The 23,706-nt window shown below is 38.3% G+C and overlaps 1 protein-coding gene across 6 annotated transcripts; it reads left to right on the top strand.

The window, feature by feature from the left end:
• Positions 1 to 1,635: 1,635 nt before the first annotated feature.
• Positions 1,636 to 23,683, top strand: slc12a8 (solute carrier family 12 member 8). Of its 6 annotated transcripts, none has more exons than XM_017469467.3 (14): positions 1,636 to 1,902; positions 2,615 to 2,734; positions 3,660 to 3,806; positions 3,944 to 4,135; positions 4,211 to 4,442; positions 12,419 to 12,532; positions 13,354 to 13,474; positions 13,635 to 13,722; positions 14,763 to 14,909; positions 16,281 to 16,920; positions 17,009 to 17,100; positions 17,224 to 17,341; positions 22,954 to 23,014; positions 23,194 to 23,683. In XM_017469467.3, exons 2-14 carry the CDS (start codon positions 2,693 to 2,695, stop codon positions 23,363 to 23,365), a joined length of 2,166 nt encoding a protein of 721 aa, XP_017324956.1. In that variant the 5' UTR covers positions 1,636 to 1,902; positions 2,615 to 2,692; the 3' UTR covers positions 23,366 to 23,683. The 6 variants fall into 6 exon arrangements, with proteins under 6 accessions (XP_017324956.1, XP_017324961.1, XP_017324957.1 ...); XM_017469472.3 differs by having other exon boundaries at positions 1,637 to 1,902; positions 13,354 to 13,441; XM_017469468.3 differs by lacking the exon at positions 1,636 to 1,902 and adding an exon at positions 1,927 to 2,213.
• Positions 23,684 to 23,706: the final 23 nt, after the last annotated feature.

Here is a 23,706-nt window from a genome sequence, read left to right as displayed (position 1 = left end):
CATGCAGATTTGGACCAGTAGCTTCAGGTAATGTTCACAATTACTAATCTCCTGTGATTTTCATGCACAAAAGTCTCTGGAGTTTATTTAAAATGGTGCAATATAGAAAAAACATGCAGTGAGTGGTAGTTCTGCGGCTGGAAACACCTTGTTGATGGGAGAGGTCAACAGAGAATGGTCAGATTGGTTCAAGCTACACAGAAAGGCTACAGTAACTCAGACACCCACTCTGTACAATTGTGGTGAGGAGAAAAGCATCTCGGCATGCACAACACATCGAACCTTGAGGCGTATGGGCCACAACAGCAGAAGATAACATTGGGTTCCACTTTTGTCAGCCAAGAACAGAAAGCTGAGGCTGCAGTGGGTACAGGCTCACCAAAACTGGACAGGTGAAGACTGGAAAAACATAGCCTGGTCTGATGAATTTTGATTTCTGCTGGGACTGCTGATGGTAGGGTAGGAATTTTGCCCCAAAATCATGAATCCATGGACCCAGCCTGCCTGTGAACAGTCCAGGATAGTGGAGGTGGTGTAATGGTGTGGGGAATGATTTCTTGGCACACTTTGGGCCTGTTAATACCAATCAATCATCGTTGAATGCTACAGCCTATTTGAGTATTGTTGCTGACCATGTGCATCCCTTTATGGCCACAGTTTACCATCTTCTAATGGTTACTTCCAGCATGATAATGCATTTTGTCACTAAGCAAAACTCATCTCAAACTGGTTTCATGAACATCACAATGAGTTCAATGTTCTTCAGTGGTCTTCCCAGTCACCATATCTGAATCCAGTACACCTTTTGGGATGTGGTAGAATGGGAGATTCATAGCATTAAAGTGCACCTGATTTACAGGAATTATGTGATGCAATCATGTCAACATGGACCAGAATCTCAAAGGATTGTTTCCAACATGTTATGGAATCCATGCCACAAAGACGTGAGGCTGTTTTGAGAGAAAAAAGGAGGCCATACACAGTATTAGTTGAAGAGTTTAACATGCTGTGATATTGATCTTACATCGACATATAACCACTATAAGATTTCAAAGTGCAATATTCTCACAAACAAATAGCATATGTTTTATTCAGTTTCTTTTTAGATGGGGTGCCAACTTCAATATGACCCCCTCAGTGACCCCCAGATGGTCCACAATTTTGCTGTCTTAACTCCTTTAACACACCTGTTGTGGATATTCAGTGCTCTTGATTGCTTGGTAAATGTATATTTTTGGGGTAAATGTACAAATTAGGGGCAGCATTAGTTGACTGGATAGCCAGTTGATTATTCATAGTACATCCCTTTTGAAAACGAACAAACAATAGAAATCCTCATAGAATTTGTAATGGTTATAATGGAAATTGTATTGGTTTCAATGGAAACTATAATGGTGCCTGTGGGTCTCAACTGGTAATTTATTGCCTTCTGTTATTGGCATTGACATGTGATTATGTCTAGTGGATACCATTAAGGACCAATAATGGTAATGATTTTAATGATTAGCTGATAGTTTGTATTGGTATTTGTAGTGGAAACCATTAGAATTTCTGTGATGGTTTCTGTTTTTTCAGCAGGAATAGTTTGGAATATTCACAGTCCTAGTTGATCATCTTTGTTGAAATATAAAGGCTGGTCACAGCTTCTAAGTGGAAGAGTGTTCAGGTGTTTCATGCTGTGCTTGTGAGCACACCTTTAGCTTTGCCCGGCTCCAACGTTTGTTTAATGACGTGCCACTATTGCACACGTAGCGTTAAGATATTTTAGGAGTGAAGGCCATTCCAGACGCTGTTAGTAGGGGCTAGTATGTATTTAGTATGTTTGGGATATTTCGGGTAATATCTAATGGACGATGGATGTATAGCCTGAGGTGTGGATGAACGGCTTGAAAACGTGGACGTGTAAGTAAATAGCCAACAAATTATTTACATTTCATGAAGGGCGGGCTGTTTAGCGTGTTTTTCTAAGTTCCGAGGTTATTGTGTATTACATGAAACTAGAGAAATGAACTCTCATTATAGTGACTGGTGGAACGAAGAAGAAGCAAAAAAAAAAAAAAAAAAAATGTTATGAGGTTCAGGTAACTGCTTCGAGAAAACTTTTCCTCTTCAGGTATTTCTGACGTGAACCTGCGCGCGTGCGCGCGCACATACACGCACGCCTACGATACATACGTACACACTTACACACCTGTTGCATCCGGGACCAGCAGGTAAGGTATAGTATCTGGTATTTACCTAGGTCAAGCTTCCAGTAAATTTTGAACTTGAAAAGTATTATCATTTTGCTGAGAAGTTTTATTCGCTTAATGTAGTCATTTTAACGTTTAAGGAAACCACTGCCGTGGAGAAAACAGGTTTCCTTTCACATAGGATGTGTAATAGCTAACAAGAAGACTTGATGTGGCGATGTAGAATATTATTCTCAGGTTGTTAATTAATAGCTTAAATGCTTTACTTATTATCAGTGACCGACGCTTGCGTGCAGTCATGTGACTATTTCCCCAAAACAGACTGATTGATAGTCTAGCTGTAATTCTCTGCTGTTTTCGGTCTTGAGTTGATTTTCAGCAGTAGCACTGAGAGACATTCTCCCCGGCGTCTGTGTTTACAGGTGGTGAAGTGGCCAGGCCTAATGATATTTCTGAGCTTCTCATGAGGAAAATGTTACACTGTTGAGACGGGAGGCAACATGAGCTCACACGTTCAAGAGTTATTTCATGAAAATGCCCAGGTAGAGTTTTTGCTTCATGTTATTATAATTTACATTTAAAGCATTTAGGAGACACCTCACACCTCCGGGGTTGGGGGTTCGATTCCCGCCACGGCCCTGTGTGTGTGGAGTTTGCTTGTTCTCCCCTGCTACGAGGGTTTCCTCCCCCAGTCCAAAGACATGCATGGTAGGCTGATTGTCATATCCAGAGTGTCTGTAATGTATGAATGGGTGTGTGAATGGATACGTGAGTGTGCCTGGTGATGGCTTGGCACCCTGCCCAGGGTGTACCTCGCCTTGTGCCCTATGCTCCTTGGTATAGGCTCCAGGTTCTCTGCAACCCTGTAGTGTAAGCGATATAGAAAATGGATGGATGGATTATCCAGATATCTTGCTAGTTCAGTAGGTCAGGGTGTACCCTAAAGAATAGCATAAACCCCTGTTAGAGGGAATGTCTTAAGTTAGTTACAGCAGGAAAAGAAAACACAAGTTAATGGATTTTTAATAAATGTATGCTAATGCTAAATCAAGTGTTTGGTGAAGAGGCCGTTAATCTTTGTTTGAAGACAGCCAGTGACTCAGCTGTTTGGACAGTCAATACATTTAGCAATGTTTCTTTAAAAAAGAAAAGAAGAAGCCTAGCGCTGTCTAAAACTGACAGGTAATAAATCCTTGTTATTCTTTGGAGATATATCATATGTCCCTAACTCTCATAAATAATGGTACCAAACTGTACTTTTCCTTGTCACTGGGCCGGTACTATCGAGGATACATCTTTTGTACTTTTACCTGGTAAGTTATTACTGAAATTAAAGATACACTATATCCATGTTTCCAGGTGAATGGTACAAAAGATGTACTCTTGATGATATCACCCCAGCAACAAGGAAAAGTACAGTTTGGTCCCTTTATCTCTGAAAATGAATGGCTTTATATTCCTTTGCAGGGCTCTCAGATGAATGCTCAGCCATGGTGGAAGGTGAAGTTGTTTGTGTGGGAGCCTGTCTTGTTCGGCACCTGGGATGGTGTCTTCACTACATGCATGATCAACATTTTTGGAGTAGTGCTTTTTCTCCGCACAGGATGGCTTGTAGTGAGTGACATTTTTATTCTTCGAAAATTAATCGAGGATCAAACCGAATATGGACAAAACAAAAGCATGTTTATGGACCAAACCAAGACTATCTTTTATTGTGGAAAAAAACAAACTAATCTAAAGCTTTGTTTCAGGGTAACACTGGGGTGTTGCTGGGCTTGCTCCTGGTGTCACTGGTCGTGCTGGTTGCTCTGGTGACAGTTATGTCAGGTATGGGGGTGTGTGAGCGGTGTACTGTGGGAAATGGGGGCGTATATTCCATGATCTCCATGGTTCTCGGAGGAAGAGTTGGAGGCACTGTTGGACTCCTCTATGTGTTTGGGCAGGTGAGAAGATTTTGGTGGTACACGTCTTGGTGCAAAGGTAGCAGTGTTTTTACCACATGGTGATAATTTTCTCAGTGTGTGGCAGGAGCCATGTACATCACAGGCTTTGCAGAGTCCATAGCCGAGGTGCTGACTGTGGAGAGTGTGTGGGCTGTCCGGGGGATCTCTGTGGCTGTCCTCCTGGCCCTGGTTGGGATTAACCTGGCTGGAGTAAAGTGGATTGTTCGGCTGCAGCTTGTCCTGTTGGCCATCCTTGCTGTATCTACTCTGGATTTTATCATTGGAACCTTCAGCCATTTGGATCCTGGTATGTAAGTAGTATAGTAAAGGCATAACAAAGCACTGCAATCACTTGGTTAATTGTGAGATGTTTGCTCTGACATGTATCAAAATACTGACTTAATAGGAATGTGGTACCTTCATATGAATTAACTCTGATCTCCATGGCCAGTTGTTAAGTACCGTCTATTCATAAATGGTGTAACTGTAAAATTGATTTTGTATAGATTTTGATAGCATAATTTAATTTGATCAAAAGCCAGAACCTAATAATTTGAGCAATAATAATATAATGTAGAGAAGAGCAGACTGCTGTGCTTTTAAATGCATCAGTAGGAAAATTGTAAACTGTTTCCACTCCATCCTCCTTTTTTAAGTAATTTTTTTTTTTTTTATTTAATTTTCCCGTTTTAGTTTTAAATTCTCTGAACTCTGTTGTCCTTCACCCAGTTGTTCAATAGATGTCAGTATGGCGCTGCTTGAAAGTTCATTACTTTAATTTGTTGGCGCTGTCATAGTTGGAATCCTGTTAGCGACTGTATCATTTGCTTATGCACGAAGGATCTAGATTTCATTATTGATGGAATGTACAGAAGATGTCTGCTGTTGTTCTTCCTGAACAATCTAAACAGTAATGAGTGAAGTAAAGTAGGCCATCATGAAGCTGAGAAATGACGATACATTAATCAGAGTCATAACCAAAACATAAAATGTGAAAATAGAAATCGCTGAAATTATAAGTAATAAATGAGCTGACATACCATAGTAGGGGATAACTGTAAAGTTCTCCAGATAATTTAAAAATGTATTTTCAGTTGTTAAATAGTTTCCCGGATGTAAGCATTAATGTGTTAAGATAAACCTGGGGGATTCACCTAAAGTGCAAACTAGTCTTGTACTTCAAACAGAAAGCAGAGGTTACTTACAGTCTTCTGTGACAGTTCTACTCAGTATGCAAAACATACAACCTTGTTTATTATAACCTGCTCTCCTTGGAAGATATTTCTAAAAATAATTTCTCTTTTAGTACAGTGAACTCTGTATTGAAGCACTCTAGTTTTCTGTATTTTTGATGTATTTTTTTTAAAGATATGGTTTAGTTGGAAAAAAAAAAAAATCTTAATGTGTCTGGCAAGTACGTTTTTAATTTTGCACTATGGGGTTTATGAAGCTAACAAAAAAAGAGACATCTACCTCACCCATGCATAAATGCAAACTTATACTCAACTGCATTCAATTATTTAATAATGTTATTCATATTGCTGATGTAGTTTGACACAGTACAACTTACTGTGATGTATATATTATACATACACAAATGAACAAAACCTAGTGGTTTTATTTTGGGGGTAGCGATTATAAGCCACAGGAATAACTTTTAGCTTAAGCACAATTCAGTAGCAGTCATTTGTGAGGAGATGAGGCTGTTTGAATTTGCAACAAAGACACTGAGGAGGCTATCCTAGGCTAAGAAACTATGTATATACACTATAAAAGACTTCTGTTACATGTTAACTACATTTGTATTTTTCTGCTGCTGCTATTTTTTATTATTATTATTATTATTATTATTATTATTATTATTATTATTGCACAGAGTGCTCTGCAGTTTTCAATCTGTTTGATCCTGTCTCTTTTTCTCCTTGCTCTCTGAGGCATATTTTAATGGACTGTGATGTTTTCAACTCCTCTTGGACAATTTTTTTTTAAATTATTTTTTTATTCGGTTGATTTAATATGAAAAGATTTTTAATGAAGTAAGGCCAAATTTAGTTTTAGAATTTTTAGCTAAGATAAGCTTTTGTAATTTCTTCACATTTAGCTATATTTTAATCTGTTACTCACCATGAATATAGCCATGGTCACTACCATGGTGTTAAATCACAAACTTTTTCTTTTTGCACTAATTCTCTTTGTGATGTCATACTTTGTCTCTTAAATGAGACCTCTAACAAACCCAACTGTTTTATCTTTCATGTACAACCACTTCACCTCTGACTTGGTTCTTGAATGTTTTAAACGTAGGGCAGTACAGCCTCTGATTTAAATTAATAATCTCAGAAATAGTAAATGAATAATCTCACAGCTTCAGTGCAAAACCTCTTGCCTGATCGACTAAATTTGTGCTAAATGAAAATTGTGTAAATTTGAGTTCTTTCCCCCACTGAATCATTCATTTGAAGGAACATTTTCTGCATTCTCAATTGGTGAAATCAAAAACATGTTATTGCCAAGTACGTCTTTTGGATGTGCCCTCCCATCTGACCCAGAGTACTCTGCAGGTTTTAATCTGAGTCTTTCTCCTTTTTCTATTTTATTGACTTGGAGTTTCTCCTTGCTCTGTTTAGACTTTGTCTCTTGAAGGAGACCTATAACAGACCTGAGTGTCTTTTATAAACACCTGCTTCACCTGTGGCTTAGTCCCTCAACGTTTTAAATACAGTGCAGTACAGCCTCTTCCTTAAAATAAACAAACAAACAGTATCTCAGTTTAAATATAGTCATTTGTAAAATAAATAAATAAATAAATAAATAAAATAATCTCATTTCAATATTGCATTTTCCTTCTAAAATTTGGTAATACCCCTGTTCTTCCAAAAGATATTCCAAAACATGTTGGTCCAAAATCTCCCATAGATGTAGAATTGGATTGAGATCAGTGAGTGTGAAGGCTATACCATCAAATGTACATAATTTTCATCCTCATCAAATCATTCAGTGAGCCCTGTGGATGGGGGCGGGGTCAACTTTCATCAGGATAGAAATGTTTCATTGTATGATGAAGACAATCAGTCAGAATAACTTTGTACTGATTTGCAGTGCCACTTTCCTCTAAAGGGACAAGTGGACACAAAGCATGGCAGCAATAGCATAACAGGGCCACCAGATTGTTCCTTTGACGTGTCACCTGTCTGTATGTCGGTATTGGATTCAGAAGTTGGCTTTGCTAACTTGAACATCTTCAGGCAGGACGGAGCATTAAGGGAAAGTATTTTATGGCATTGATGCTGTGACATCAATGTGTACAGGATAGCCTGCAATCAAGATTTTGAAATGCTCACCCTCTCTGCCTTTCCCTATTACCCTTCGAATGTTCCGAACTGTCTGTGTTTACATTCCATTAAATCCCAGTGATAAGGCAACTTGCCATGATCTCCCAGCATTTAAGTAGGATGCTTTATTGACCAATGTTATATTACAGTTTTTGGATAATGAGCAACATAAGACACTGTATTTGGAAATTGCATTAAGACATAACCATCGCTGCTTTGCAGGCATTAACTGGGAGGGCTTAGATTGAAACCTGGATGAGCAGATCTCTGTAATTACACAATATTTGGATATCTTTCAGCTTGAATTCAAACAAAAGAGAGGTAAATGGTCTGCACTTGTATAGTGCTTTTATCCAAAAGGTCTCATTTACCAACAAGCATCACTGGGAAAGACAGTCCAAACAATTTTGTGCAATTACAATTTCACCAATTCAAGTAGTTTGCTGCAAAAAAACACAAATAAAATTAAAAAACACAAATTAAAATTTTTTTTTTTAAAAAACCCAGAGCAAAACCAAGCATTTTTGGCCACAACAATCACAAAAAAATCCTGTACGGACTGATTATTTTGTTACCTTTCCTTTACATTTGATACCTCTAGATAAGTGTAAATGGAATGTAGGTGGAAAGACTATTAAGACTATTTTAAGCCTGTTTGAAATTGTCATCTAAAAGCTATTTGAAAAATGTTCTAAAATTAATAACGCTAAGGACAGGGCTCCGACAATTAAATTGAATTGAAAGGGCACTATGTGTCCTGTGTGATGTTTACTCAGAAGTCTTGTGTGCAGGAAGGGCCTGAGCCTTAAAAGGTGGGGCCAGTATGTACTTTCACATTGGCTCTTCAGGAAGTCCATCCCAGCTCTTCCTGTTCTCTTGATTACTAACTTCCTGTCCAGAATCGTGAAAAGACGTCCATAAATATGATTCTCTCTCTCTCTCTCTCTCTCTCTGTGGGTCGAGCTGCAGTGAAAGTTGAGCAGGAGGAGAAAAAAAAAACATGGAAATTGGATTTAAAGCAGTGCTGAAATCTAGTGAATTTGAGACATGCTGTCCGTGGCTACTGTTGCTGCACATGCCTACTTGCATGTGTTCCACTCTTCTGGTTAACTCCTTTAGCAGCTGGGCCTGAGACCAGGATATACTTTTAGTTGGTATGGGGAATACAATTTTCCTGGTTTGTACAGGTTTTTCCAATTAGGCTGAATGGTAGCGGAGTGATCTCACTGCTGGCGGTGTGCCAGTTTGTTCTGTGGCCCACGCCGGGCACCACATGGGCGGCCTACCTGCCAGTGTCAGCAAAAGGGAACTGCCACGCATGTGTGTTTACAATTCGATAACCGTTTTAATCAGACAGTCAAGGCCAACACAGACACGCCAAAGACTAAGCAGCTTCTACTGACCTTGTTATAAAGACATCAGGTCTCTCACTGAGTCACCCTGAAACCCATAGAAATTAGTGTTTAGTCTGTGAAACAGTCTGTGACCTAAACAAGTCTCTTCATTCCACTGCTAACTGTACTGATCAACTTACAGTCACAATTATGTTGAATAATAATTTTATGGCTGGAAAAGATGTGATGTTATGAATGGTGTTCTAAGATTTCTCTCTCGATTTCATTCCAGTTGTATTGAGCACACTTACTCTAGAGGCCATTGTGAGGACAAAAGTTATCCTGTCTTATATTCTGGCCCATTTAATTAAAAGGGAATTTTAACATTTTATTAATTTTGCTTTTTTTTTTTTTTATTTCCCAAGACTTCTATTTTGTATTTACCACCTTATCAAATTAAATCTTAAATCAGAAACTAAATTAAAAACTGAATGAATACTCTGAGTTGAGCTTGTTATTAACTCCAGTGCAAGATATTGACTTAGAACACGTTTTTTTTTGTGATATTGGGTACATTAACACATTTTATGACTCATAACCATTACTCTTCAGTTTCAGTGATGTATTCAGTTTTGGCAAGAGTTATGTTTTGGTTGTATTTTATTTGTGATTCTCTTCTTCGGTATCCAGAATGTGCTTCTGCAATGGAACATGCATGACTATTGCAACGCCCCGGTTTGGACAGGAAACGTGTATGCGCTCATGGTTTTAGGTTTAGGGTGTTAACCGGGCTCACCCACATATTTGGCCTGGGACAAAAGAACAGGCAGGAAGGAGATCTGAACTATTTGCTTGAAAGCCCCCAAATCACTTCCTGGTCCACAACTTCTGAGGAGAAGGGCTCGGACTAAAAATAGTTGTATGCAGGCTGACTTAAAAATATTACAGGGAAGGTTTCACTCACAGCTGTTATCATTTGTGTGTGTGTGTGTGTGTGTGTGTGTGTGTGTGTGTGTGTGTGTGTGTGTGTGTGTGTGTGTGGCTGGAGTCTGCTGTTTTGGTTTGTGCGCGTGTGTGTATCCATACTCTGAATGTCATGGCCACCAGGATGTACTGTTATCCTACTTGATCCCTGTCAGTAAGATTATTTACTGTGTGTGATTTAACAAAGTGACGACTTGCTAGAGTTTAATATGCCGTTAGCAGCAAAAATATATTCAGTATATGGCCATTTCAAGGAAACTGCATCTCCAATTTGCACAATTGGAATTACAAACAATATAATCCTAATTGCCAGTAATGTTATTCATTATTTAGCACATTAATTTATAATAACATTTGCTAGGCATGTGTATGTGCACCCTGAATGATAAACTGAAAAAGCATATTGTAACACTAGGATTTCGAAAATACATGCATTTTCATATTAGGTGTGCAAAATATAAATATTCATATTCAACGGTATTTATAGCAATAACAGCATTTAAATTATATAATGTATAGCAATATAGGAATGTAATGTAATTTTTTTTGGGGGGGGGTTGCACGGTGGCTTAGTGGTTCGCACGTTTGCCTCATAATTCCAAGGATGGGGGTCTGGTTCCCACCTCCACCCTGTGTGCGTGGAGTTAGCATGTTCTCCTTGTGCTTCAGGGGTTTCCTCTGGGTACTCCGGTTTCCTCTCCCAGTCCAAAGACATGCGTTGTAGGCTGATGGGCATTTCCATTGTGTGTGTGTGTGGGATTGTGCCTTGCGATGGGTTGGCACATTGTCCAGAATGTCCCCTGCCTTGTGCCCTGAGTCCACTGGGATGGGCTCCAGGCTCCCCTTGACCCTGTGTAGGATAAGCGGTACAGAAAATGGATGGATGGATGGATGGATGGATGAATGTAATATATTAGCATAACTGAATGTATTACGAATACATTATAAAATACATTTATAGGTCAATGTATGACATGCTCTATATAAAAATATTATTTCATATTGATATGGTTTTCTAAATTGTATTACAATTTATATATTTAATTTATTTATTTTAAATTCATGCATGATGCATTGCAATAAATGATGTAGGAGAAAGGAGCTTACTCTTTAGCACCTCCACTTAGGGGGAAAAAAAAAAGGCTTAAGATATTTTTCTGGTTACAAAACAAAACAGATTGTTAGATTATCCATTTTCACTTATTCCATCTATTTTGTTCTCTATTTCCTATTGTTCTTCAGCAATTGCAGGGGGAAATGAAGAATGAAATTAAATGAAGAAAAAATATAATAAAAATAAAATAAAAATCAGATTGTATTGTAAAAGAACTGGACCCAAAAATGCATGCATGCATACTTATTATTTGAAATATTGCAGAATTACTGCAGCCACAGGAAAGGTGATTAAATATGTCTTAATCTTTCTTTCTTGATCTTGATTTTATTCTCTTTCTGTTGCTCTGGTTCTTGCTCTCTCCTAAGAGCTGTGCCTTGGAAGGCTAGGAACAGGCAGGGCTTCTGAAAGGGTGGTGACTTCCTTTTTGAAAAACATGTCATTAATCCAGGAGAACACATTCTTTCCCATCGTAAGATAACCGAGAGGGAAATGGTCCATGCTCTTTCATGGCCAAATGCTACAAATTTCCCTCACTCTCTGTGTGCATAGTCTGTACAGGTGAGGTTTCTCACATTCTATAGGAGCATAAAAAAATTATTTTTTTATTTAATTATAGCACATGCCAACAGTTGTGTTCCATTCAGCAGCACCAGGTCTTGAGTCCTGTCTCCATTGTTGCTTCTATTAATTCTCTCATGTTTCGGAGTTCAAGTGATTTTCCTTAAGAATTATGTTTCTGGGCCTTCATAGTCAGCTCTGTAATCTATTGTGTGCTGCAATATATTGCACCAGTGTTGCCTCATCTGCTCAGCACAACACTGATATCTCAAACCGCAGTTTATACAAATTTTCTTCCAGTGCCTGTTTGTGGCTTGTTTGGAAAGCCTGTGAACACACCCAGAATTCAGTCCAACATTTACCCAGTCATGTCCACAGTGAGGGCCTTTTGAACACTGCTTTTGCACGCATCTTGGCGGGAGCCTCTGTCCTCCCCCTGACACTTACATAAAGTCCTGATGTGGTGTGGTCAGACACACACGCATACACACACATTCAGAACCCTGCCCATGCTGACAAAATCATGCATGTTTCACATGACAGTATGAAAAATCTACCATATGTTTTATAAGGTCCTAAGGAATGCACATTTATTTTTAGTATCTAATTGTCATGTTCCCATTAAAGACCCTGTCACATCTTACATAAAGATATTTTCATAGAAACACAACACTTACTGTAAGCTGCCTATGTGGGAAATCAAATGCAGGCTTTTGGTGTTTTTATTCAGATTATATAAATAAGACAGAATTTTCCCAGCCAATGGCTGTATTCCAGTAAAGAGTTTTAGCGCATGAGAACATGCCTTTTAAACATCAACGCCATTGTTAAGCATACTTTATACAATAGCGTAAGTGTTTTGCCATGACTTACTCTAATGTTTCAGGATGTAATTATTGAATATATGTGTAACAATTGTTTAGTGCTGACATTGTCCTGGCCTGATTTGTATTTTCAGAGCATGGATTTGTTGGTTATTCAGAAGAGCTTTTATGGACAAACACTCTGCCTGACTACACGGCTGGAGAAACTTTTTTTACCGTCTTTGGAGTTTTCTTTCCTGCTGCTACAGGTGATCATCTTTGTTTATTTAACATAAATAAAAACTGTGCACGTTATCATTAAATACCAACCTGGTGAGCACCTATTATAAGTTTTATAATTACAGTAAAGCTTCATAAAGCTTTCTGTAAGGAGATGTTTATTTGTCATTTATGGAAAGAGTCTCGGGTGTCAGTGCTGTAAAACAGTCGGTAAGTTTCCCATCACTGGAGATTCTTTAGGACTGTCAGGTTTCTCTGTAACATGACAAGCTCTGTCACGAGAGAGAACAAATCCAGGCTGGTGGGGAAAGGACTGTGAAACTAAATAGTCTTGTGGGCATTCCACAACATAAACAGATTAAGAAATACATAATGTCATTCTCTAATAAAACAAAAAAAAACAAAACATCGCTGGTAAATTGCTTTGTTGGAGAATTTGCTGTTATAGGCGAATCATCAACTTTGGGATGGTAACAGTAACGCTTGCTTTGTGCCGGACCACATCACACCGCCCCACTGTCGATTATTTTCTTTAACAGCACATCCTGTTGTGTTTTATTCCTTACTGATTATAATCCAATAATTATTTGACTTGCATAGATTGCAAGAAAACTTTGGCGATCAAGGAGAAAAAAGTTAATCCAACTTCACGTTTTAAGGTGAAGGCTCAGATGGGTCAGAAAATGTCATAATAGCAAAAAGTAATTTTTTTAGTACTTCTCTAAATTCTCAGAGGCAATCCATTTTTGAAATATGGCATGTAACCCCAGCCCCCCCCCCACCCCACCCCCCCACCCCCCGGCCTGCACTTTCTCTGTGTGTAGTAATTCTGTGTGTGTGTTGTGTATAGGTGTGATGGCAGGGTTCAACATGAGTTCAGATCTTCATAAGCCTGAGCACAACATTCCTGTGGGGACCCTGGCAGCTGTCTTCACCTCGTATGTGGTTCAACATTTACAAAGCCCTTATCAGTATGATTTTGACTACAAATTCTATTACTTATGGCACTTAAATACATTACAGTGTATACAGTATTCCTGTGTCAAACAGATGCAGTGACCATTTCAGTGTTTATTTATTAAGTACTCAGTGTATATCAATGTAGAACTGTGATATTGCTGGATTTTGCAGGTGGTTCCTGTACCTTGTTTTTGTATTCTTGCTGGGAGCCATTTGTACCAGAGATGCTCTGCGTTATGATTTCTTAATAGCAGAAAAGGTAATATTACTAATGTTACTACCTTGATCTCAGAGGTCTAGGCTTTCTTGTGGTGTCACTCCACAGCATTACAGCATAGCTACTCACAGAATTAATGCAGATAAATAAAGAAATCTAGAACAGTGTCTCTCAGTCAATGTACATGCACTAAATAATTTTCGCCTTAGCCTACCTTTAAATCTATTGATATTGCTGAGTTTAGGAGTAAAGCAGAGGAGCAGTATGTAAGCAAGTGCTTACTTATAAGCACATTATTGCTAGTTTAGCACTGTACCTTTATTTGAACCACAAAGGAATTTTATAGGGACATAAAAAGGGAACATTACATGGACAAGAAAGTTAGCAAAGGCAAAAACTTTATATTTTAACATATTCTTTTTTTCTCCATATGAAGAACCAATACATCAATCAAAAACATGGACAATTTATATGCCTCTTAACAAAAGTGTGAACAACTGGTGAATAGATGAAGAGCACTGTAGTGGATTGTAGTGTTCGATCAGACAATGGTTCCTATAAAGAGGAGGGGAAAAACAGTTTACCTTGGTGCACACACTTACAGATTGCACTCTATAATAACCTGCATAAAAACACAACATGTTATGTGTTATAACCATGTAAGAGGGGTAACTCAGAAGGTTTCCTAAGTTCATGCTGCATGTGCTATACACGCCATGAGAGCAAATGGTATGAGACTAATAGCTCGGAAAAGCTTGGGTGTGATCCTCACAGGCCTCAAACTCACTGGCAGACCCACAGCTGCTCAGCGGGGGGATTTGCACAGGGGTGAACACCCTGCACAAGCTTCTCGTGTATCAGGAACTAAGACAGTAGAACTGCCTGTAAAGTGGTAACGGATATAATATTTGACCATACATCACTCATACTTAGACATTTTTTGTACACAAGTCAACGATTCAGTTCTTTCTTTCTTTATTTTTTTAATCTGCTTTGACCTTTTTTGCCTATTGCTGAGAATAACTAGGCTGGGCATAGTTCTATGCACTCTCTTCCCCTGTGTTTAATATTTTTCCTTCCAGGTCTCCTTGGTGGGTTTCCTTTTCCTGCTGGGCCTCTATGTCTCCTCCCTGGCCTCTTGCATGGGTGGCCTGTATGGCGCACCCAGGGTCCTGCAGTGCATCGCCCAAGAGAGAGTAATCCCAGCTCTGTCTTTCCTGGGACAAGGGGTGTGTATGCAATAAATCAGTTAAACATATGAGCTCAGAGCTCCAGAGCTCTATAAAACTGCTTTGTGACAATGTCCATCATTTAAAGTGCTATATAAATTAAACTGAATTTAATTTTTTTGTAAAACTTAACACTAGCATACACCATAGTTTGGATAACAAGGAAAGGAACTAGAGTGTCCACTCATGCATACTGTATCCTGTTTCTGTAAAGGTTGTTTTATGGACAGTCACATTCCTTTGATGATGAATATGATAGAGGACATGTACTATATTCTCCCCCACAGCCTTTCCTTTAGTCTATTGATTAACTTTTGTAACCTGGTGCAGTTTCTGTGACCTGATTAGTGGAGGACGTGATTAGTGCAGTAATTAGTGCGTTAATACACAGTATTCTTTATCTTTATAATTATTTTTCATGCAAATGCTTTAGTAAATTTAGCTTTTTGTTAGACCATGCAATAGGAATTACATAAGTTTGCTTGGGTTTTTTAAAATTTTATTTTAAATATTTCTCTCTGTTCATTTCATGACCTATACTGAATTTACTCTTGAAGCTTAATTTCTGCCACTTCGAGTGTGTCTGGGAAGGCAGAACAGATAGTACCCACAAAAAGGAGGAGCCCCTAATTATAGAGCAATTGAGTGCTTAAAAAAAAAAAAAGAACTGCAAAGGGCCAGCATGGCACATTGTGGCTTCTGAAAAAATATTGCACGCCCTTTTCCCTTGCCCTAACTCCGTCTGGGTCTTCTGTGTGGACTGAAAGAGGGCCCGAGACATCTTGCCTCGAATCAAAGCCCTAGAACAAATGCAGGAAGTAAAGCCAGGACCAGCCCAGGTTGGCCTGGCTCCCTGCCACGCACTACCAGGAGTACAAGCATGCCGACAATCACAGTTACTCAACCTGAATCGCAGAGTATGGGAGAGCGAGAGGGAGACTGTGGAAATTGTGTGGCTTTAGGTGCGACCATTTGTATCAGAGTTCAGGGAAGATGCTTTCTCTGGGTTGTTATAGTTGGATGCCTCTACTCAGTTATTATGCAACATGCAGAGTTTTAGAGAATGAAAACAGAGAGAGTTTGGAATGTGATGTTTAATGTTTTGATTATTTTGTTAGTGTTTAAATGCCTCACATTAATAATGTGGATGGTCAGATGTTCTTAGAGGTGTTATTAGACATTGCAACAAGACAGCCAGTTCGTCTTTGAGACTGATAATACGAAAACAAACCGACACTACTATAGGAACTACTCCTGTGCGCTGTTTCTTCAATTTCTTTCCCTTATTGTCTTTAATCAGTTGAAATCAGTATATGCACCAATCATTGTATGCACTGCATGTCAATTCTCCAACCACTTTATGTCTAACAGACGGGTCCCAATAAAACTCCAGTTGCAGCCATCTGTCTAACAAGCTTAATCTCCATGGCCTTCATCTTCATTGGTCAGGTCAACGTTCTGGCTCCTATTGTTACCATTAACTTTATGCTGACCTACAGCATCATCGACTACTCCTATTTCAGCGTGGCCATGAGCTACAATCTCCAAGTTAAGGAAAGAAAACCTCTTATTGAAAAACCCAGCCCTAGAAAGTCACTAGTAACAACCAGTCACCCATGTTATGGCAGCAATGGTGCTTTGAGCAAGCCCAGCAATGGCACACTTCTTGAGTTCACTAAAGATATGGACCAGATATTTACATTGCCTAGTGCAGACAGTACAGAGGAAGACAAAGCTTCCGATCATGTAGCCAAGGTCTGGGGCAGGAAGGCAAAAGTTCCTGCTAAAGAAACACTGAGCAGTAGTTTTGGACTGGACTTGAACAGCAACAGCTCATCAGAGAAGGAAAAGGATGAGAAGGCACATGAACAAAGCATTGGCCCAGATGATGAGACCAGTAGTCAGACAGAGCTTATCGAGTCCGAGCCAGGAGGGAAGAGGAAACTGTCTCTGCCTACTCAAAGTCCTATTGAACTCCATCAGATCCCAGGGGAGATGTCAGACACAAATGGTGAGTGATGATGCTCTGTCCACAAATCAGCACACAGTGTTTACATAGTGGTCATGCACTACATTTATCGAAGCATCTTTCTTTATAGACACAAAAGCAAAGCTGGAGGGATCAGATATCCGACCAATCCCGAATTCATGTTATGCCAAGTTTTGCAATCACTGGGTTTCCTTAATTGGTGTAAGTACAAGTGTACAAGCATGAAAAGTAGTTAGTAAAATCTTTTTTTTCACCAACTATGAGGAACACGATTGTTTTCATGAATTAGAAATTAATTAATTGACAATGTGTTTAATTCTCTAGGCACTGTGCTCCATTTTGATCATGTTTGTCATCCAGTGGGTGTATGCCTTGGTGAATTTTAGTGTTGCACTCCTCCTTTATCTCTACATAGGAAACATAAGCCCAGGTTTGCCAACAGGTAATTATCTTTCGAATTCTCTATAGTTATCTATAATTATGTGAATCGGATAAAGAGCCACACTTGTTGAAAAATGGGGGGGGGAGATTAGCAAAATGATTTTCCAACACGGAGTTGACATTAATTAATTGTGTAAATATTTAGCATTTTCATATTAATGAAAACATTCCAGTGTATGTATTTTTGTTTCTCCCTGGTACAAATAGAATAACTGTCTGTAGAGATTGATTGCATTTTTTCCTGGGCAAAACGCAGTCTGTTGTGCAGCTGTTGGGTGGGATATTTGGAATAGTTTAATGCTGAATTCGGCAACTGTGTGATATATAATCTCTTTCCAATGCCATGCTGTTGTAAGAGGTTGCCTGTCTGTATTATATTGCAGTTTGTATAACTTCAAAATCTATATCGGCTCGTTATTTCATTCTTTTTGTACTGCACATTGCAGTGGTGCAGTTTTTTATTTATTTATTTTTTTAATCCAAACCACAGGGACAAAATGTTTTTAACAATACAGACCACACAATAGCTCCTACATAGACAGTGTTGTGTTTATAGGCAGCTTTCCCCCCCACTGTACAGATTTATTTGTATATTTCAAATTAGGAAATTCAAATATAATATGCGATTGAGCGGAGCACAAAAAGTAGTTTTGCATTATTCTAAAATTAAATGTAAAAACTGGAAAGGTCACTTCAGGCCAAACAGAACATTAGAGTTAAAATCATGCTGCATGGTACATACATAGTACATAGGATTTACCTAATTGTATATTTTTAGTACACACACAAACAGTGCTGTGAAAAAGCATTTGCTGACGTTTTCTGTTTTTGTGTATATCTCGTACTAAATAGTTTTAGATTTTCAAATGAAATACAACATAAAATAAACGCAACCTGAGTAAACACACAACATCGTTTTTATTTATTTATTTTATTGAAGCAAAAAAAGCTATCCAACACCAATCACCCATGTGAAAAACTGACTGCCCTCTTAAACTTGTTAAACAAAATCTTAAACAAAAAATTTGGTTGTACTACCTTTAGCGGCAATAACTGCAACCAAACACTTCCTATAACTGGAGATCAGTTTTTCCACTTACTTCTTAGACTAGGACTTACTCCTATGCTTTGGATCGTTGTCTTGCTGCATAATCCAGTTGCACTTGAGTTTCAACTTACAGACTGAAGACCGTATATTCCCCTTTAGGATTTTCTGATAGAGAGCACAATTCATGTTTCCCTTAATTATTGCAAGTTACCCTGGCCCTGAAGCAGCAAAGCATCCCCACACCATCACACTTCCACCGCCATGCTTGACCGTAGGTATGATGTTCATTTTGTGGAATTCTGTGTTTGGTTTATACCAGATGTAACGGGAACCCTGTCTGACAAACAGTTCCACTTTTGACTCATGATTCCACAGAACATTCTCCCAAAAGGTTTTTGGCAAAATTCAGATGAGGCTTAATGTTCTTCTGGGTTAGCAGTAGTTTTCACCTCGCCACTCTCCCATGGATGCCATTTTTGCCCATTGTTTTTCTGATAGTCGAGTCATGAACAGTGAACTTTATTGATGCAAGAGAGGCCTGTAAGTCCTTTTGATGTTGTCCTTGGCTCTTTTGTGACTTCCTGGATGTGTAGTTGCTGTGCTCTTTGAGTAATCTTGGCCACTTCTGGGAAGGTTCGCTACTGTGCCGAGTATTTCCATTTGGAGATAATGGCTCTCACTGTGGTTCTTTGGAGTCCCAGAGCCTTTGAAATAGCTTTATAATCCTTCCCAGACTGATGTATTTCAATCAATGTCTTCCTCATCATTTCAGGAATTTCTTTCAATTTTGGCATAGTGTATTACTGGGTAAGACCTTTTTAACCAACTTCATGCTGGTGAAAAAGTGTTGATTTGATGGAACAGGGTTTGGGGTAATCAGGCCTAGTTACATCTAGTCCAGCTGATCCCCATTATTAATTTAGTTTATAGATTTGGTGAATTAGTAACCATGGGGGCAAATACATTTTCACACAGACCCAACTGGTATTGAATAACTTTTTTTTGGTTTGAGAAATATTATCATTTATTATTTTGTGTTTATTCTGGTTGCCTTTGCTTTATCTTAGATTTTGTTTTAATTTCTGGAACAATTTAGCAAGAGATACACAAAAACCAGAAGAAATCAAATACTTTTTCACAGCACTGTATATCTAATTGGAAGTAACTTCCTCTTGCAGTAGGACAATGACTGCCAACTCAAGAAAGGACTTTATCATGGGGGAAAAAGTGGAAGGTTTTAGACTGGCCAAGTCAATCACTAGACCTTAACCCAGTTGATGCCTGAAGAGGAGAAACCTCTGAAAACAAACAACAACCTAAAGAATCTGCCGTACAAGCTTGGAAAAGCAACACAAAAGAAGAATGAAATAGTTTAGTAATGTCAGTAGGTCACAGGCTTGATGGCGTTATTGCAAGCAAGGGATATGCAACCAAATATTTAGTGTTATTAGTGCTATCTGTTCCAATACCTTTGCTCATATAAAAATTGGGTGGTCTGCCACAAACAGTACAATGCTCCAAGTTATTTTTTTTTAACACATCTAGATATAAATATCAGGAAATGAAAGCTGAAATTCTGATTTATCTTCTAAAATTCAGCTTTGATCTCAAACCAAATGTCTTCAGTGTATAGCAAAAACAATAGAATTGGCCTTTCTGTTCCAATACTTTTGGAGATCACACTATGGACTACAGACAATTTGGAAATGCCTACAATGTTTGTCTTTGGGCTGGGGGAGGAAACTGGAATACCTGGGAATTTAACCCCAACCTTGGATGTGCAAGGCAAACATGCTAACCACTAAGCCACTGTGCCCCATATACTAATATAATACACCCCTGCACCCAGAGGATAGGTTTTTCTGCAACTGCTATAATAATAATAATTGACAAGAATACAGTTAAACAAAGAAATAAACTTTAAAATGGACTATTTAAGTAGTTTTTGAATTTGTATGTTGGAGATATTTTTATTTTAGATTTTATTAATGTTTTTTTTTTAAAAACAACATTAAGCGATCACATTTGACATTGGTGTTTGTGGTTGTTGTGCAGTCACGTTGAAGTCCCAGGTAATTACATAAGCAACCATAATGGTTGTCACAAAAGAGATTATCAATTTATTTTCAAGAGGCCCATCGAACCAAAATTACCAAAGACATAGCTCTTAGTTATAGTGCACATTAGATTTATGCTGTTTAACATTGCAGCAATGTACAACAGTGCAACACACCTTTACTTATAGTACCTGTTTTGTTTGGCATTTTGACATGATAAATGTTTTAGGACAGTCAATACAAAAAAGATTAAGACACTTGGTGAGTACACATTTTTGGGTACATGTCCTCATTATGAAAATAGCACAAGACACAAACTGCTTACAAGTTGGTAACCGTGGCAAGAATCAGTAGAGTTCTGTTTCTTGAGGCAGCTACACTTTCTGCTTTATGGCAGTCTTATCAGCCTCTGGTACTGACACACAGTTATAACACCACAATGATTTCAGAAAAACAAACGAACAAAAAGAGCCCTCAGCCAAATTTTGCCATATTTTGGAAGGCTATTTCCGAAAATAGAGCGATCAAAAGACCAACGTCCAAAGGTTAAAAACAGTGTCAAGATAAAAAGATATGAAGCAAAAGTAGAGAGTGGCATTTGATCTGTAGTTATTTTGGAGAGTATGTTCATATGTCTGTGTGATTGAAGATAACTAAAAACAACAGTTAAAACCCCAGTTCTTCACATGTGGTGAAAAACACTTACCTCACTCATGTATACACGTGCACACACTCATTCTTACACTCACATACTCGTACATACAGCCATGTTGAAAAAATAACTACACCCCATGGAAATGGTTGTTGTTTTTGTTGTTGTTTTGTTTGTTTTAAAAATTTATTTATTTATTTATTTATTTGTTTGTTTGTTTGTTTATTTATTTATTTATTTTAAACATATTTGGACAAGCAAACATTTGATTGTCTTTGAAACGTGCCTATTAATAAAGGTGCTACACTATCAAATTATATAAAATTAACATTTTGTAGTAATTTTCACATTTTAAATTAACAAAAAAAAAACCAGATTAGTCACATGAAAAAGGAAGTACACCCCTACATTTATCACACCTTCAAATCCATAAAATTAGAATCAGGTGTTCAAGATTGGGTGCCAGTGATCAGAACCTGTTTATGGAGTGCAAGAGGAACCTGTCTTATTGATGCCCCTCTCATATCTTGTGTCTGGTGTTCTCTTTGCTATTGAGGTGTGTGGTGTCATCATACCAAGATCTAAAGAGTTCTGAGAAGGCCTTCAGGAAAAAAAGGTTGTGGATGCCTATGAGACTGGCCAGTGATTTTAAAAATTCTCCAAATTATTTGAAATACATCATTCCACTGTAAGGAAAATCATCTACAAATGGCGCAGATTTCAAATGACTGCCAATTTGTCCAGGACTGGCCGTCCCAGCAAATTCAGCCCAAGAGCAGACCGACTAATGCAAAAAGAAGTCTCCAAGAACCCCAAAATTTCATGACAGGATCTGCTAGTGGGTCTTGCAACTGTTGGTGTCAAAGTGCATGCATCTACAATCAGAAAGGAAAGAGAATGCACAAATTTGACCTGCATGGGAGGCGTGCCAGGAAAAAAGCCTTTGTTGTCTAAAAAGAAAATTAGAACAAGATTACAGTTTGCCAATGAGCATAATGCAAAGACCAGGCCTTTTGGCATAATGTGCTCGGGACAGACGAATCAAAGATTTAGAGTGGTTTGGCCACAGTAACAGCAGACAAGTTTGGCACAGACCAAAGACAGCTTTTCAGGAGAAGCACCTCATACCAACTGTGAAGCACGATGGTGGAAAGCATATGGTTTGGGGTTGTTTCGCTGCCTCAGGGACTGGACAGCTTGCATTGATTGATTCAGCTATGAATTCTGCATCATATCGAAGAGTGCTTGAAGATAATGTGAGGCCATCTGTCCAAAAGTTGAAGTTGAACCGAAAATGGACCTTTCAACGGGATAATGATCCTAAGCACACTAGCAAATCCACCAAGGCATGGCTCAAAAAGAAGAAATGGAGCATTATGGAATGGCCTAGGGAAAGCCCAGATTTGAATCATTTTTAAATGTCATGAGGGATATTAAACAGGCAGTACATGCAAAAAAACCCCCTCAAAAATCTTGCAAAAGAATATTGCGTGGAAGAGTGGTCAAAAATTCCAGCATGCCGATGCCAGAGACTGGGGGACAATTATGCAAAACGCCTCCAAAAAGTTATTTCTGCTAAAGGTGGCAATACAAAGCTTCTGAGGCCAAGGGTGTACTTACTTTTTCCACAGAAGAATATCACATTTATTGATATTTCTGTTGAGTAAATGATTTAAAAATAAATAAATAAATAAATAAAATAAATTAAAAAAAGCTCATTTTCCTTGTGGGTTTGTTCTAGCATATCAACTTTATTGATAGGCACTGTTTCAAAGATGATCAAATGTTTCCTTAATGCTTTTGCTTTTAGTTCTTTTTAATATATACATTTTGCATTTTTGTTCCCTTGCTAACAGGTATAGCAGCACGTTTCAGCTTTTTCCGCTGGGTAAAGAGTTCTCTGAGTAGCCTGGGCAGGTACAGGATGATCATTTTGTTCCTTAGCTCTTAAAGTGCCTTCTTTTGATTGATGACTTTTCTCCTTTGGCTAGGCTTTTAAGAGATATCTGGTACTAAATTTGGCAAATGTGAATGGAGGAAACCTTTTGACATTATAATAAATTAATTCTCTAATAACAGTAACTCTCCTCATTTAGGCCGAAACAAGTGCTTCAAGACCAGATTGTAGTGACCCCGTCTTTGTCAGCAGTTGACATGGAAACCAGACAGTTGACAGAGGAAAATACAGACTTTGCTCTCCGAGACCGTTACCACCATTCATCCATCATCACCACCACAGAAGAGATGGTTCATCCTCAACTCCACTAACCAGCCTCTTCCTCCTCACCTCAGCTTGGCCCTGATATAATGTTTTTTAAAAAACCCTCATAGAACAGAAGAGCTGATTCAGGATTAGTTTACAATCATTATACACAAATAAATGTCAAAAGCTGATCTTTGATTGGCACTTCTCCTCTGAACTGTCTTCATGACTACTAGTTTGAATGAAAACTGTGTAAACACATAGAATGTTTTCATGACTATAAGCCTGTAAGAGGAGTCTGACATGGATGATGTATAAATGTGGATGATGCTTGTGACTAGAAGTATTACAATTTGCAAGCAGAATTAAAATTTTTAATTGAACTTTTTTTCATTCATTCATCTTC

This window comes from Ictalurus punctatus, chromosome 6, assembly GCF_001660625.3.
Source record: "Ictalurus punctatus breed USDA103 chromosome 6, Coco_2.0, whole genome shotgun sequence".
In the NCBI taxonomy this organism is placed as follows: Eukaryota; Metazoa; Chordata; class Actinopteri; order Siluriformes; family Ictaluridae; genus Ictalurus; species Ictalurus punctatus.
Note: the sequence above shows the minus strand (reverse complement) of the source record. Positions and strands in the feature narration are given on the sequence as shown.

Coding starts and splice junctions, on each gene's coding strand:
- slc12a8 (XM_017469467.3), top strand. CDS start 2,693: ATGAGCTCACACGTTCAAGAGTTATTTCATGAAAATGCCCAG. Junction 3,807..3,943: donor TCCGCACAGGATGGCTTGTA/GTGAGTGACATT, acceptor GCTTTGTTTCAG/GGTAACACTGGGGTGTTGCT. Junction 12,533..13,353: donor TTTCTTTCCTGCTGCTACAG/GTGATCATCTTT, acceptor TGTTGTGTATAG/GTGTGATGGCAGGGTTCAAC.